This window comes from Marmota flaviventris, chromosome 3, assembly GCF_047511675.1.
Source record: "Marmota flaviventris isolate mMarFla1 chromosome 3, mMarFla1.hap1, whole genome shotgun sequence".
Taxonomy (NCBI): Eukaryota; Metazoa; Chordata; class Mammalia; order Rodentia; family Sciuridae; genus Marmota; species Marmota flaviventris.
The window spans coordinates 68107248-68121823 of NC_092500.1; the positions used below are offsets into that span (position 1 = coordinate 68107248).

The 14576-nt window shown below is 36.3% G+C and overlaps 1 protein-coding gene across 1 annotated transcript; it reads left to right on the top strand.

Annotated features, from left to right (window-relative positions):
- Positions 1–940: 940 nt before the first annotated feature.
- On the top strand, positions 941–1870 carry LOC114104069 (olfactory receptor 8S1-like). The gene has a single exon (XM_027950085.3). The coding sequence runs from the start codon at positions 941–943 to the stop codon at positions 1868–1870; it is 930 nt and encodes a 309-aa protein (XP_027805886.3).
- The last annotated feature ends 12706 nt before the right edge of the window (positions 1871–14576 follow it).

Sequence of the window (14576 nt, forward strand, 5' to 3'; positions counted from 1 at the left end):
TTTCTTAACATCCATGTATTCCCAGGTACAGTATTCACTTTGCGGGTACAGAATCCAGAGAAACTGTTTGTGATCCAGGGAAAATGGGATTTAACCAACTCTAATCTGATACAATTTCTCCACTTTTATCAAAGGAGCATAGGATGAGCCTGAAAACTAAGCCAACAATATTCAACAGTTATCCTGGTAAGAGGTAGACACCTGGGTGTCAGAGCAAGATAAAATGATCAAACTCTGGGTGATGATAGGTAAGTCCAGTTTAACTGTAAAACTGAAACCATATTACAGCCCATTGTTTCTACCTACTTGCTTGTAAATATTCCTTTGTTTATTATTTTGACATTTTGGAAAATATTTGAAAACTAACTCGTCCTTATGGCGTGGATGGTAGGGAGGGGAATAAATTAACTCTTGATAGGCCAGTCCATTGCCCTACTTCCTTCCTGAGAAACTTGCTTCCATCACACTCACAGTCAATATTTATACCATCACCACCAAAATACTTTTTCAAAGTCTCTATCTCTATTCTTATCCTTTCTCCTTGTTTAGTCAACTATGCCCATTCCAGTGGCTCTTCAAATGAATTAAGAATTCTAGTCTCTCGAATCCACCATTTTCTCACTATCCATGTCATTCGTATCTTCAACTCTCCTCAGAAGAACATAAGACCAAAATAAAACAGAAGAAAAACTTGACAGCCTGGGTCGTAGGGGGAGGAATGATCAATGCAGGCAGTGGGCTGGTCTAATGACAGACATGTGGCATTTATCAAAGTTGTTGTGGTGTCTCTGTCAACAGTCAATGAAATTTGGATTCCATGATCATCAAGAAGTAATATATTTCAAGAAGAGAAGTAATGCATTGAATAAGTTGGGAACAGAAGAGGGAGTTTTATCATTTTTCTTTCATCCACTCCAGGGGAAAGATCCTTACATTAGCCATGCAAAATTTCAGTGCTCTCACTGATTTCATCCTCCTTGGGCTGTCTGCTGATGCCCAGATCCAAATTTTACTCTTTGTGCTGTTCCTTGTGATTTACCTCCTGACCCTGGCGGGGAACTTCATGATGCTGTTGGTGATAATGGCTGATGCTCACCTCCATTCACCCATGTACTTCTTCCTGGGTCACCTTTCTTTCCTGGATCTTTGGTATTCATCAGTCTCTGTGCCTAAGATGCTGGAAAACCTCATGTCTAAGACAAAAACGATCTCTGTGGAGGGTTGCCTGGCCCAGGCCTTCTTTGTGTTTGCCAACGGGGCCACTGAAGCCTGCCTGCTTGCAGTCATGGCCTATGACCGATATGCTGCCATTTGCCACCCTCTGCTGTATGGACAGATAATGAGCAAGCAGCTCTGTGAGGGGCTTGCATGGGGGTCGTGGAGCCTGGCCTTCCTGAATGCACTCATTAATATCCTTATAGCTGTGAATTTGGACTTCTGTGAGTATAGAACCATCCATCACTATATGTGTGAGCTCCCTATTCTTTTCCATCTCTCCTGCTCTAATGTCCAGACCAATATCATTGTCATGCTCTGTTCTTCTCTCATAATTGCCTTTGTGACCTTTCTCCTGATTTTATCCTCCTATGGCTACATTGTCTCCACCATCCTGAGCATCAGCTCCACCACAGGCAGAAGCAAGGCCTTCTCCACCTGCTCCTCTCATCTCACTGTAGTGCTCTTGTATTTTGGCTCAGCATGCTTACGCTATGCCATACCAGCCTCAGGTTCTCCCTTGGAGTCAATCTTTTCTTTGCAGTACAGCATAATTACTCCCATGCTGAATCCCCTCATCTACAGCCTGAAAAACAAGGAGGTGAAGACAGCTATAAGAAAATTGTTTGGAAAATATTGCCAGCATTGTAAGTAGTTGGTCTTAGACACGGGTAAAGAAGAAACTTGAGAAAACTGAAGTTAAGATATAGAGAGATTGAACCCACATGCCATCAAAGCCTGATGCTGTGTGAAAACAGGGCCTTTTTCTCAACAATGCCATTTTCCTTGGTTGCTTTAAGATTAATCCTGTGCAGAGACGAAGCATTGACTCCGCTGACTCTTTCTCGTGAAATTACTTTAAAATGTGTTGATTTATTATTTACATTGTAGTGGACATTTGTGTTTGCTGCCCTGAACGCTTTCTACTTTCTCTTAATAACAGGACCAACTCTCCTTTTGGCAAAATTCCACTATGCATTACATATGCATTATTAGCACCGACAGTCAAAGTGTCCTGCCCTCTACTACAATGGGACTGATCATGGAACCTGGGTGGGCTGCTAATTCTATTACAATCCCCGCATGCTGTGACTGGCCCAGGAGTATGGTAAATTAATTACAAAAGTGGCTCAAATTCTTTATCTTCCTCTGTATCCAAACCCTTTGCAATGTGACTTTTCAGCTCTTCCTATGAAGAGGTCTATTTTCTTGCCCCTTAAATCTGGGATGACCTTATGATTTGCCAGGGCCCAAGAATGCTAGCTTTGAGCCTTAGATGGTCTTGTACATTTCCTCTCTGTCTTAGGCTCCTGCCTCTGTCATGAGAACAAGTTGAAGCTAGCCTAGAAGAAGATGAGAGACCAATATATACTCACTTGAACCCCAACATGTGAGAGTCCAGTGAGGGTTAGTAATGCTGCCTACTCTACCCATAGAGGATTGTAGTAACATGAGCAAACTCGTCCAAGATGAGAACTAACCAATCTATAGATTCATGAATAATAATAAATGTTTACTAGTTGAAGTTACTTATTTTTGAATTAGTTTTTGAATTATTTTAGCAGTAGATCACCTATGCAATAATACAAAAGTTATCATAACCCAAACTAGAAAAAAAAAAACCAATGTTTTTTCCTTCAGGGAATTTATATATTGACCAGTGACAAACAAAAGGAGAAGGTGGTTGGAAGTAAGACAATCTGAAGACAGGGCCCTAATGAGACTGTCCATGAATCTCTGTACTGAGATCAGAAGCGGTCATTTTCTTATCCATAATTAAGCATTTTAAAGATGCTTATGCCAAGAATTCAGCTAAATGGTTCATACATAATCCTATTTCTGATTTCAACAAACTTAAAAAGTATTATATTTCAGATGGAGAAATAGAGATGTCCAGATGGAGAAATAGAGATGTCGAGATGTAAAATCTGCCCAAGATCACAAAGAAAATAAAGCTCAAAGCCAGGATTTTAAGCCACGAATTCTAAATTGAGAATGTGGGTTCTTAATCACCTCTTTGCTCTACGTTACCCTTAGCCTGTTAGTTGCCAACTGTCCATTGCAAAAATATTCATTTTGCCTGATGAACACCAAGATTAGATTATCTTGATGGGATAAAAATCCAAACTGATATTGAAATAGTTTGCTGTGTCTGCTGTAGTATATCTTATCTCCCTCCCATTATATTATCTTTCTTTCTTTTCTTAAATTATTTTCTCAATTTTGTGTAAGTAAGTCAGAGTCAATTTCTATAGCTTGGAACAAAAGAAAATATTATATTCTTGAAATTAAGGAAGAAAGCATAATAGGTGACTATTTCATGGAAATGTACGGGTAATTTTAATTCATTATTGTGCCAGAATCAAACTAAAAAGAAAAATACTTCTAATTATGTTCTGTAATGAGAAAGAAGCATCTTCTCATATGGAATGGAGAAAATACACCTTTATTGTATCATCTATGACCACATGAGGTTATGAGCATACTGGGAAGAATTACTATTATTGACCACTTTATAGATAACATTGCAAATTTCAAGTAAGACAAACTTGTCTCCAAATTCTAGCCTCAATGATAAGAATAAACTTCAAGGTTTTTCATGTACATGTGAAAATTTATTGTATAGGGCTGATACGATTCCCAAATAATACAGATTATTGAGTCTATGGCTTGCAACACGTTTTGAATTCATTATTGTACGTGCATCTATGACTATTCAGAGAAGCAAAGCCACAATGAATGTCATGGGATAAGTGATGCAGAACAGCAGTTAGGTCTTATAATTGGGGGATGAGCCAGGAAAGAGAAGTTCTGGAAGAATGAATTGGGGGGTCAGAGAAGTCACTATCCAGCTCTATCCAGAACAGATGGACATCTCAGAGCTTTTCAGAGAAATATGAAGTCACACACATCTGCTGCCAACTTAGGACCACAAGGGAGGAGGTCTTCAAGATCTGGGGAATAGTTGAAATATAGTGTTCTGTCCAAGGATAGTAATCATAGTGTTGTGCTTTTATAATTTTTAACTATTTTGTGACATAATATATACATATGTACATTTGCACATTTAACTAAATGTTAAAGGAAATTATATAAATGGCAAGGTCTTCTATTTTTTATTTCATTATGGCTTTCCAACACTTTCTTTCTCTCCTCATATACTTTATTCACATCATCCCATCATAGTAACTCATATTAACAATCTAGTACAATAAATATTTCAATGTATATCATCAAATTCTTTCAATCATATACAATCACATATAGATGTATGTGGATATATGTGCATTTATTTATGCAAATATATAGAGTTTGCTGTGCCTGTGTATGAAGAGGTGATCAGCCCCTCACTAGGGGGTTCTTCCTGCCAATGAGGGTGTTAACCACCTAAGAAATTAAAGTCTAGAATAATTAGTGAAGAAAAAAAGACAAAGTTGGAAAGATGGTTTCAAAAAGGTGGAGCCTCTGATAGGCCCAGTCCACATAAGAGCTGGAGCTAGACAATTAGAAAATGGCTCCAGTGGTTTATTTAAGGGGGTCCGACAAAGGCAGGGATAAGGTTACAGGGGTGAAGCCTTGCTTCCTGATGTCTTCCAGTCAGCAGGTTGATTGGCACTTGGCAGGTCACACCCATCCCAGAATGGCTGCACAGCTATAGCAGGTCATCCCATCTCCAACTTCCCATCCCCAATGCTGTATGGGACCTGGGGCGGAGCTAAATAGGGCTCACAATGTGACTGGATAGTCAACTAGAGGAAATGTCCACTGGAAGTTCCCAGACACCAGATTCTCCTATTCATTGGGCTTCTATGCTCAATGTAGTCCACACACAGCCCACAGATGGCTCTCAACACCTGTGTTTTTCTAGGAAAGCATATTAACAAGTGTTTTAAATTTTGCAACCATTACGTGAAGAAATTGCTCCAAGTCAAGTGATATATTTCTACTTCATTCTTTTTTAGTTGCCAGCATAATATTTTTATTGTTGGAATGTACAGTAATTTATTCACTATTGTCCCATAGACAGGCATACATGTTTCTTGTAGTTTTGATACCACAAACAACACTCTAATAAATATTAAATATGTATTCTTATGTTTAGATTATTTTATAAGCTTCGTTTTGTATGATTCTACTGTTAGTTTTTAATTTTTGTTTTTTTAAAATAAGTTTCACAGAGGTATAACTTACATATAATGTAATTCACCAATTTTGAATACAAATGGATTTAAAAAAATTTTTTTTAGTTGTTGATGGACCTTTATTTATTTATTTACTTATGGTGCTGAGAATCAAACCTAGTGCCTCACACAGGTTAGGCAAGCATTCTACCACTGAGACACAACCCCAGGCCCCAAATGGATAATTTTTAACAAAGTTAAATGTAGTAGTACTAACCACCACCACAATCATAATACAGAACATTTCTATTACAACAAAAAGTGCACTAAAGTCTTTTTGCCATAGATCTCCTCCCACTCCAGGGCTCTTGGCAACCACAGACTAATTCTGAATGACTGTGGTTTTTTCCTTTCATATAAATGGAATCTTACATATAAATAGAACTTATATAAATGGAATCATAATAAACTTGTCATTTGTGTCTAGTATCTTTCCCTCAGCATAGTGATGCTGAAGCAGTGATTCATCCTGCCGTGCACACATATGAACTAAAATCTTTGTGAGGGCGTACATGACCACTTATCTGGGTAAATCCCTGAGAGTAGAATTGCTGTATTGTGTAGTAAATAAATGTTTAACTTTATAAGAAACTGCTTAACTGCTTTCCAAAGGTTCTGTAAAATTCTATTCCCACCAACAGTATAGAAAGATTCCTTTTGCTCTCCCAATTCTTGCCAATATTTGATATTGAAAACATTTAAAATTGTATAGTTTGCAACACTTGAGTGGGCATATAAAAATGAATTTGTATTTAGAAACCTCTTGAAGAAAACTCTAGATCCCTTATGGGATGCCCTTATGGTGAATTGTAACAAATATTTATAGAAAGAAATAGTACTAACTGTAAACAGAATCTCCCAAAATATAGAAGAGGAGGAATATTTCCCAATTTACTGTCGAAGGTCCTGATACCAAGATCAAGGAAAACACCAGGCAAATATCCTCATGAATACACATTCAAAATTTCATAACCAAACTTTATCAAGAGAAATCTAGCAATATTTAAATTGGTAATACTTCATGCATAATAATCTTGCATTCTTGGGGTCAGGTGCTGAACCCAAGAATGGAAGATTCCTTTAACATTCTAAAATGACACAATATAATTCATTTTATTATTAGATCACAAAAGAAAAGCTTATGATCATTTCAACAGATGCAGAAAAATTCTTAGATAATATTCAACTTGTGGAGTTAAAACTAAAATAACTCATCAAACTCAGAATAAAAGGGACCATTCTTAACTTTTAAGTAAGCATATACAAAAAAAATGTCAAATTACCATCTGTCTAAGGGGGGAAAATATTGAGTGTTCTTCCTCTTAGATGAAAAAGAAGGCAAGGGTGTCTGCTTTTACTATTTCTAATCAAGACCATAGGATGGTTTTAGCCAGTAAAATAGGGTAGCTGGGGGTGGGAGGAGGGAGGCACAAATTGGAATGGAAAAAATAAAAACTATATTTACTAATAGAATAATGCAAAAATTTTAAGGAATTTACAAAAAAACCTAGTAGAACTAATAAGTCAATTTAGCAAAGTCACAGGTAAAAAACACAAGATATTGAAAACTTAATTGTATTTCTATATACTAGCACACAAACCAAAGTAGATCATTATATTCAATTTATTAGATGAAGCTACAGTGCTTTCCAGTCTAGACTGGGCAACTTCCTTCTTTTTTTATTTGGGGGCATTCAGGTGGGTAAAAAACAAATTCTTGATGTTACAATAATTTTTATTTCTCTGAACACTAGTGACTTTTTTTTTTTGCATATTTTCATTTTCCCGAACCGTTTGGTATTGTGTGCTTGTGGCTTTCCATCCTTATCTTTTGCTAAGTTTTCTTTGAGCATTTGAATTTTCCTTTTCTATATGCAAGAGTTCTTGGAATATTTCATACATTATCTCTTTCCAATTTGATGGAAAATATTTTTTCCACCTCTATTATTTCACTGTTTTCTATACTTATGGAATATTTCCACCATCCAAAATTTAAAATTGTATATAGCCAGCTGGGTGCACACCAGTGGCTCCCTGGTATATTCCCCCCCCCCAAAAATGTATAAAGCCAAATACACTTTTTATTATAATCTTCCCATCTAAATTTCCTAGCTTTGCTAGGAAGGTCTCTCCCTTACCTCATAATTGTATAGTCTTCAAGCATTTTTTTAACATCTTTTATATAAAAATAAAATAATTTATAAATTATTTAGGTAAATTGTATGAGATGAAAGTATACTGTTTCATGTGTAAATGCATACCACCTCTGACAGATATATTTATTAAAAAAGATTTTCCTTCTTCAAAAAAAGAAATAATTTTTGTCATCTGTGTGACCTAGATTGGGAGCTCTGTTCAGGTTTACTATTTTAGAATTTGCCCTTTTATAAAATATATTAGTTGTTCTAATACCTGGTAAAAGAGATCTCTCATGTGTTTAACTTGTCACCCTTTTCATGTATATTTGAATATTAAGATTTTCTTATCAAATTTTGAAAAAAATTAGGATCCCAGATGAACTTTAATCAGTTGCAAATACTTGAGAAAAACTGATCTTTTCATTTAAAGTCTTTTCAACCCAAACAAAAAATTGTTTCTCAGTCTTTTCAGTAGTGTTTAATGTCCTTTGAAGAAATACTGTTTTCATGTAAAATGTATCTTTTAAGAATTTGAGAGTTTTGTCACCATTCTGAGTATGTTTTCCTATTTCTATAATATGAAAAACAATTTCTAGTACCAAAAAAGCTGTTGAATGTAGAGTACTCAGTATTATCAGATACTATATTAAATTGTTCCAGATTCACTTTAATACCCTGCTAGATCTCAAATTCTAGAAATTCAAAAAGAATGGCCTCCTGACATGATTAGGTGCAATTAATTAGATGTATTTTGTTCCTATGAATCTTGGCAGAGAGAGATAATTTTTAAGAAGCAATAATATCCTGATTTATCTTTTGCCTTCTAGATGAAACAGGTAGTGTTACGATGAAGATAGGTGTCCAGGAGTCAGGCAATTAGTAGTAGAAATGGCAGCTTCCTGATTCATCAACTTCTTGCAATGCATTAGCAGGGTTTTCCCAACTGAGACAGAGGCAAATATATTCTCAGGGCAAAAATTTTCACCCTAGAATCTGAAAACAGAGCCTCTTCTTTTAACACATCTCACAATTATTATTTAACAAAATATTTACTCTTTTAAATAGATTTTTCTTAAAGTAGATTCTATTGTCTGTATGTGAACATTGATAGACTCACTATCCATATCATGGTGTTCTTTTAAATTCTTATTGGTCCAAATGATTTTTTTAGAGTCTTTTGGATTTTTTAGGCAAATAAACATATCAATATCACATATGTGTAATTTATCTTATTTTCTAGTGTTCATACAGTAATTTCATTTTTATTTCTATTTTTAAAATTCAACCATTGACAATAACAATTAAAACTGGTTCTAAAAAGAGGATGAGAAACAAACACATTAGAAGAGACACCCAGTGGAAGAGAGAAAGAAGAGTAGATTGTGGGTTTAGAAGAAAATGAGCCAATGGGGCCTTTTAAGAAATGATGATGATAGTGTGCTATTAGCTAAGACATTATGTTAAACTCAATGCTCTGTGTATGAGTTATAATTAAATCCACCAATCATTATATACTGTCACAGCAAATGTTCATCTGAGCTAAACAGGCAAGGAAGACTTTGAAGACTATTGTAATAGAGAGGTGAAAGAGACTGAACTGAAATCCACTGAAACAATGAGAATTTTAAGCACTGGGGTTAGTAGAAAAGTACTGAAAGACATTATCAGGAAGGTCAATCAATGGGATGTGTCCAGCACAATGAGTTATTTCTGAGTTTTCAAATGTTTCTCTCTCTCTCTCTCTCTCTCTCTCTCTCTCTGATTAGGCCATCTGTGCTTGCTAATTGGCATCTATTTAAGTTAGGCTCCTACCCTCCTACAGAGACTGAGAGATAGGGATGGTTTGTCCTTTGATGTTTGCATTTCAAAGAGATAGTTCCTAGGTCCTTGAGAAAGGCACTTACTGGGTTGTAAAATTGACAAGAGGCTGGAAGAATATTTACATACAATTCAAAGAGGTAGAGAAGTAATTTTTCAAGTTTTCTTAAGTAAATGCTTTAAGAAAACAGTGACCAATGGTCTGTACTCAATGGTTTTTTAAGTTAAACTAAGAGGAATGTAAAGACTGTCTTGGTCAATACATGCCTACAAGAAAATTTCTAAGATAATAAGATCAAAACAAGCATTTAGATGGACTCTAAGAAATTTAAGGCATTTACTTAGCTATCTCCTGAGCCTGCAGGCTCAGCTCCTGCCCAATGGCTATCCAAGTGTAGCTGCTTTCCTGAATGTTTCTGAGAAGTCTTTATCTGTATAACACCTGTGGGGAAAATATTTAGAACAATGGGGGGATGGGAACGGTGTGGCCCGTAGTTGAGAGAGTCTGAATAATCGTTCACATATTTATATATTGAGAATCAGAACTACTCAGAATTGTATTCTTTCTTTCTTTCTTTTTTCTTTCTGCATTCACAGCATCCAAAGCTTAGAAGAATCTAGAAAAAGATTTTAAGATCTTGGTCTGGACGGCTCCTGGCACAATGCCTTGGCCTGTTTTCTGTTGCTTTGGCAGAATATTTGAGACTTGACTTGATAATTCATAAAGGAAAGCATATGTAGGTGCACAGTTCTGGGGGCTGGGAAATCCATAGCATGGTGTTGGCATCTGCTTGGTTTCTGGTGCTGCTTCAACTCATGGAAGAAAGTGGAAGGGCAGGTGGGTGTGTGCAAAAGAGACAAAATATAAGGAACAGCATTGCTTTACAACAACTCATGCTTGTAGTAACTAATCCTATCATGTGAGAGCATGAACTTACTCACTACTGGGAGAATTAACCCAGTTATTTAATCCAGAGAGGGAAATTCATCCATGCATGAGGGCGCCATCCCCTGACTCAAACAACCTCTACCTTTGCCCCAGTTCCCAATATTGCAGCTTTGAGGAATTAAGGTTCTAACATGAACTTTTGAGGTATGCACTCAAACCATATCACGTATGAACTAATATATTTCTTTTTTCTACTATTGGCATCTCCATGAACAAAAGAGTTCTCTTCCTACAGAGATTTAGTTGTTCTTTGCTGCCTGCATGATGGTTTGTTGAGACATTCATCTGACAAGTCAGAGCATCTGGAAGCTTTCTCCACTGGGGAGGACAAAAGCTAGATCTGCCTTTGTATCCCCAGCCAGCTTCTGAGCCGCTTGTGACTTCCCATTAAGCCTTCCTCTTGGTGCCTCCCTGGCTCTGTGCTTTGGTCTTTGAACTCTTCTAAATCTCTGATCTTGTAAGGGATTCACCCTGTTCACATCCCACGCAACTCCATTTCTCACTCCTTGATCTGGTTTATATTTCTCTGTTCATTAACATGTTCTGATTTGCCCCCAGAATTGATTCTTCTTTTTGGGGAGTAATATCTATACATTAAAATTAAGGCAATTAGTAACATATAAATGTAATCAGAACCAATTGACAAAAGTATGCTGAGCACTGCCCATCAGTTATCTAAATAAATTCTTAAACCATACAAGAGAGATGTTGTTACATGCCTTTTTTGAAAAACTAGAAAAATTGAAATACGAAAAACTTTTTTCCAAAGATCATTCAGGTAATAGGAGACCCCTAGAATTAATAACTTGATTCTAGTCTGTTTTCAAGGTCATCTTTATTTTTATATGTCCTGCTTTCATCCTTGGCCTCTCTGGAACAGTCTCAATTCTTTAGGGCTGTGAACCTTCAGGGAAGCTAAGATTAGAGTTGTGGCACTGCATAGTCTGAAAAGGATAGAAGAAAGGACATCACAAAGATATTTTGAGTTCCCTATGGCTCACTAGATCATTAACCAACATCCCACTCCTATGAACTGCAGAGCATTAATTTTCTGCTGTTATGATAACCTCCAATTCTGTTCACCTGTCAGGATTGTGGGTTACAGAAAATGAAAATTGAAAGAAAAGTGACCACAACACTCGGAGCAACCAAAAGATCTTTATTGCAGCAGTGCAACAAAGAGAAAAGAAAGAAGGAAAGAGAGAGAGAGAGAGAGGAAGCGCACACGGGAGAGAGACAGAGAAAGCAAGAGAGATAGCAAGAGAGAGGGGGGCCTGGCAGGAGGGAGTTTTTATAGCCCAAATCTAATGGGGCCTCTGGGTCTGCAAGCTGCCTTGTTGGCCCAAGGGGGGGGTTAACTGTTCAGCCTTGAGCAGGGTTGAATGTTCAGACTTGAGGCAAACAGGTGATAAAGGACCAGATAGAGGGGGGTTTGAGTGCGTGGGCTATCTTGCAGCCAACATCTGTTCAGCCTGCCCTGCAGACAACACAGTTCAGCCTGCTCTGCACCCAACAAAAATGAAAAAGATTCAGTTATTTTCTGGGTAAAATTCTATATAAATAAATTTTGTTTCCAATGCCTTCCTATCTCTGCTTTTGTTTTACTTCTTGCCAAACCAGTCAGAACATTCCCATAAACCCAGGGATTTCATGCCAGTATAAAGCCCTAAGTTACTCACTGTGATCAATGAAACCTCATGTGTCTTCCAAGAACAATGAAACTTCAATCTCTGCCAGGTCATCAAATCTCTATTTCAATTTCTTCTTTATACCTCATCTGGAGCTGTTCTCAAAGATCACTTATTTTAGGCAGGCTTTAACATAAATTCAATCTATGGTTTGTTGCTGTGAATGATTTGCTGTTACCATGTTCCCTGCTTCCCAGAGTTCTTTATATTTTTGTTTTGCATGCACAGTCGGAAAAAGTAGGACTTGAACTAAGAAATTAAAGACAGCTGCTGCAGGAAAAAGAAAGTGAAGGGTTTTGGGGGGCATATTATTCATAATCCTTTTAGTAGCCCTAAAATAAAAACTTGCTGTTTCAGGATACAAGATCAACACTCATAAATCAATAGCTTGTCTATACTCCAACAGTGATTCAGTTGAGAAAGCAATCAGGAAAACTATTCCCTTCATAATGCCCCCCCCCAAAAAAAATAACTGAAAATTAATCTAAGGAAGTTAAAGATCTCTGCAATAAAAACTACGGAACATTGAAGAAATAAATTGAAGAAGAACTTAGAATATAAAAAGGCCTCTCGTGTTTTTGGATAGGCAGAATTAATATTGTCAAAATGGTCATATTACCAAAGGCAATATGCAAATTCAATGCAATCCCTATCAAAATACCAATGACATTCTTCACAGAATTAGAAAAAGTAGTCCTTAAATTCATTTTGAAAAATAGGAGACTCAAAATAGCAAAAGCAATTTTGAATAAGAAAAGTGACACAGGAGACATCACAATACCTGATCTCAAATTATACTATAGAGCTATAGTAACAAAACAGCATGGTATTGGCATCAAAGTAGACATTAAGACCAGTGGAATAGAGAAGATAGAGACAAAGCCACATTACTTACAGCCTGATACTTGACAATGGTGCCAAAAATATATGTTATAAAAAGATAGCCTTTTAACAAATGGTGCTGGGAAAACTTGATATCTAGTACAGAAGAATGAAATTAGATCCCTATCTTTCACCTTGCACTAAAGTCAAATCAAAATTGATCAATGACTTAGGAATTAGTCCAGAAAACTTGCAACTGCTAGAAGAAAACATGGGGTCAACACTCTATCATATAGGTATAGAGACTGACTTCCTCAACAAGACCCCTAAAGCTCAAGAAATAAAGCCAAGAATTTACAAATGGGATGCCATCAAATTAAAAAGCTTCTGACAGCAAAAGAAACAATTAAGAGAGTGGAGAGCCTACAGAATGGGATAAAATCTTGGCCAGCTACTCCTCTGACAGGGGGTTAATATTCAGAATATATAAAGAAAACATTCAATGCCTAATAATAATAATAATAATAATAACCCAACTAATAAATTGGAAAAATAACTAAAAGAAAAAAATACAAGGGGCCAACAAATATATTTAAAAAAATGTTCAACATCTCTAGCAATCAGGGGAATACAAATCAAAACTACACTAAGATATCATCTCACTTCAAATAGAATGGTATGATCAAGAATGTGAATAATAATAAATGCTGGTGAGGTTGTGGGGAAAATGTATACTCATATATTGTTGGTGGGACTACTTTGGAAAGCAATATGAAGATTCCTCAAAAAACTAGAAATGGAACCATCATATGATCCAGCTATCCCACTGTTTGCTATTTATCCAAAAGAATTAAATCGGTATACAATAATAATATAACCACTACAATGGTTATAGAAGCACAATTTACAATAGCCAAATTATAGAATCCACCCAGATGCCCATCAGTAAAATGATGAATCAAGAAAATGTGGTATGTATACATAATGGAGTTTTACTTAGCCATAAAGAAGAATGAAATAAAGGCATTTGCTGGTAAGTGGATGGAAATGGAGAAAATCATGTTGATGAAATAAACCAGACTCATAAAATTAAGGGTTAAATGTTTTCCTTCATATATGGAAGATAGAGCAAAATAAGGGAAGGAAAACAGTGGGGGAGGGGATCAATATCATAAAGATATTGGGAAGATCAATGGAGTAGATAGAAGTAGGAGAATGAGAGGGGAAAGAAATGTGGAATGAATCTTGCTTAATCATGTCACATACATATATTAATGTATCAAATGGAATCTTTTTTATGTATATATAGAAAGTACCAATCAAAAATAAATAAATACAGGAGTGAAAGGAAGATCAGTGGAGTAGAGAGAAAAGGGGGAGGGAGGAGGACAGGAAAGAGAAGGGGAAATGGGGATTGAAATTGAATTCCTTATATATATAATTATGTCAAAAGGAACCAAGATACTATGTATAAATATAATGTTCTAATAAAAATTAGTTTTTAAAAAGTCTCCTGTTTTATTCATGGATGTCGAGTCTCTGAACTGGTGACATTAGGGCTTGGCACAGTTTGTGAGAAAATAACCTAGCAATATTTTTTTATTTTTCAGTTTGGAGAGGTTGTATGAGGTTGGAAATCTTTTCACAGTCTAAATTTAATGGTAGGCGTAAGGTCACATTTAGAGGCTAGGGGGAGAAGGAAAGCGTTATTTGTGCTGTTCCTGAAACCACCTATGGAGCTTTCTCTCTATTCACTGCTGACTCA

Excerpts from the sequence above, each read along its gene's own strand:
- LOC114104069 (XM_027950085.3), top strand. The coding sequence starts at position 941 with ATGCAAAATTTCAGTGCTCTCACTGATTTCATCCTCCTTGGGCTGTCT.